General features: G+C 36.9%; 1 protein-coding gene across 1 annotated transcript; it reads right to left on the reverse strand.

Moving 5' to 3' along the window:
* Window positions 1-6: 6 nt before the first annotated feature.
* LOC111383248 (protein indeterminate-domain 6, chloroplastic-like) lies at window positions 7-1,387 on the reverse strand. The gene is made up of 2 exons (XM_023007327.1): window positions 975-1,387; window positions 7-491 (listed from the first exon to the last, which is right to left on the reverse strand). Exons 1-2 carry the CDS (start codon window positions 1,138-1,140, stop codon window positions 79-81), a joined length of 579 nt encoding a protein of 192 aa, XP_022863095.1. The 5' UTR covers window positions 1,141-1,387; the 3' UTR covers window positions 7-78.
* Between the last annotated feature and the right edge of the window lie 147 nt (window positions 1,388-1,534).

Genomic DNA, 1,534 nt, shown 5'->3' on the forward strand with positions numbered 1-1,534 from the left:
CGGCAAAATATGGGTGGTACAATTCGATCATGCTTCATGCAGTTGAATAATAAATATCACACATTGTGGATAAATCGGTTAGTAAGAGATGAACCTAGAGAATATGGTTCCACAATCGCATTTGTATTCCCTAGTTCCACAGGTTTTCTGGTGAGCCTTCCAATCTGATTGCACTGCATATTTCTTCGAGCACTTATCGCATTTCCATTTCTTCTCTCCATGTTTTCGGCTATAATGCTTCTTGATTCCCGTAAGGTCTCCCAATGCTCGAGCTGGATTATGGTGCACACAAGATGGCTCGGGGCATATATAAACGCGCTTTTTTATCTCCGTACTTGTTCTTTGCCTTAATTTCCAGGGAAGATTATGACCCCTCCTATGCAATTGAAGATTTTGATCCCTTTGGAACCCTTTGTTACATATTTCACACACGAATCTGTTTGTGGCCATAAGGGTTGTTGGTGACAGTGCAATAACTTCTGCTGTCGGATCTTTACCAAAAAAAAAAAAACTTAGTTTTGTTACTCATTATCCTTCAAGTAAACTCCAGCATATATGTCTTGAAATAAAACATTATTACAACATATGACTTTGGGAATGAATTTAAAAAATTCAGTGAATAGGACATCTCGTGATCACACAGGATAAAGAAAGGTGCAATCATGCACAGCACTGTAGAGCAATTATTGTAATTCTGAATTCAATTATTGGACCCTTTACAATTTATTTCTTTTTCCCCAAAAGAAATCTGAATCTCGATAACTGGTAAGCTCTTAAAACCCTACTGTATTCTATGATGATAAATGCACTTCTACTTATGCAGGCCATAGGTATAACGATAATTTGTTTCTTAATAAATTTGGAGTCAACTGCAATAGTCCTTCTATGCCAAGTCGTCTAGTTCATTAATAAACAAAGAGATGGATTGGTATAAAAACATATATACAATAAGATTCATGAGTTGTTAAAATTGCCTGGATTTCCCGGTAAGTTTCGTTTCTTCTTAGTAGGCGGCTGTTGTGAGCTGGAGCCGTTGCTATTCGTCGTAGCATTGGAAACTATTGAATTTTGCGGTTTTTCTTGATGCTGTTGAATTTCTCCGGAGGAAAAACTCCCCTCATCACCGGTAATATTTGACATCAGATAAAGACTATATACTGAGAAACTCTACTCAAGTTTTATTTGTCTTTTGTTGGCTTAAATTTCGAATTTGAAAATTAATTTTTCGTCTCTCTCACTCTCTCTTTCTTGTTTTTGGTGAACATGAAATCTGGAATTTTGGTTGAGGTGGAGGAGGACAAAAGCCAGAGAATTCTCCCTAATTTCTGGATGAAGAGAGTTCTTGGGCTGCCACAAGATGACCATATGAATTTTTAGTCTTCTTTGGCTTATCTATATATATATAGTAGTGATAAGAGACAGCTGATGAAATGCCCCTCACTTTGTAACAATTAATAGTAACCTTTCAAACCCCCGAAAAAAACCCACCCCACCCATCTAGACTATTAAAAATGGGATTATGCCGTTTGTACAT

Source organism: Olea europaea, unplaced genomic scaffold (assembly GCF_002742605.1).
Source record: "Olea europaea var. sylvestris unplaced genomic scaffold, O_europaea_v1 scaffold26414, whole genome shotgun sequence".
Taxonomy (NCBI): Eukaryota; Viridiplantae; Streptophyta; class Magnoliopsida; order Lamiales; family Oleaceae; genus Olea; species Olea europaea.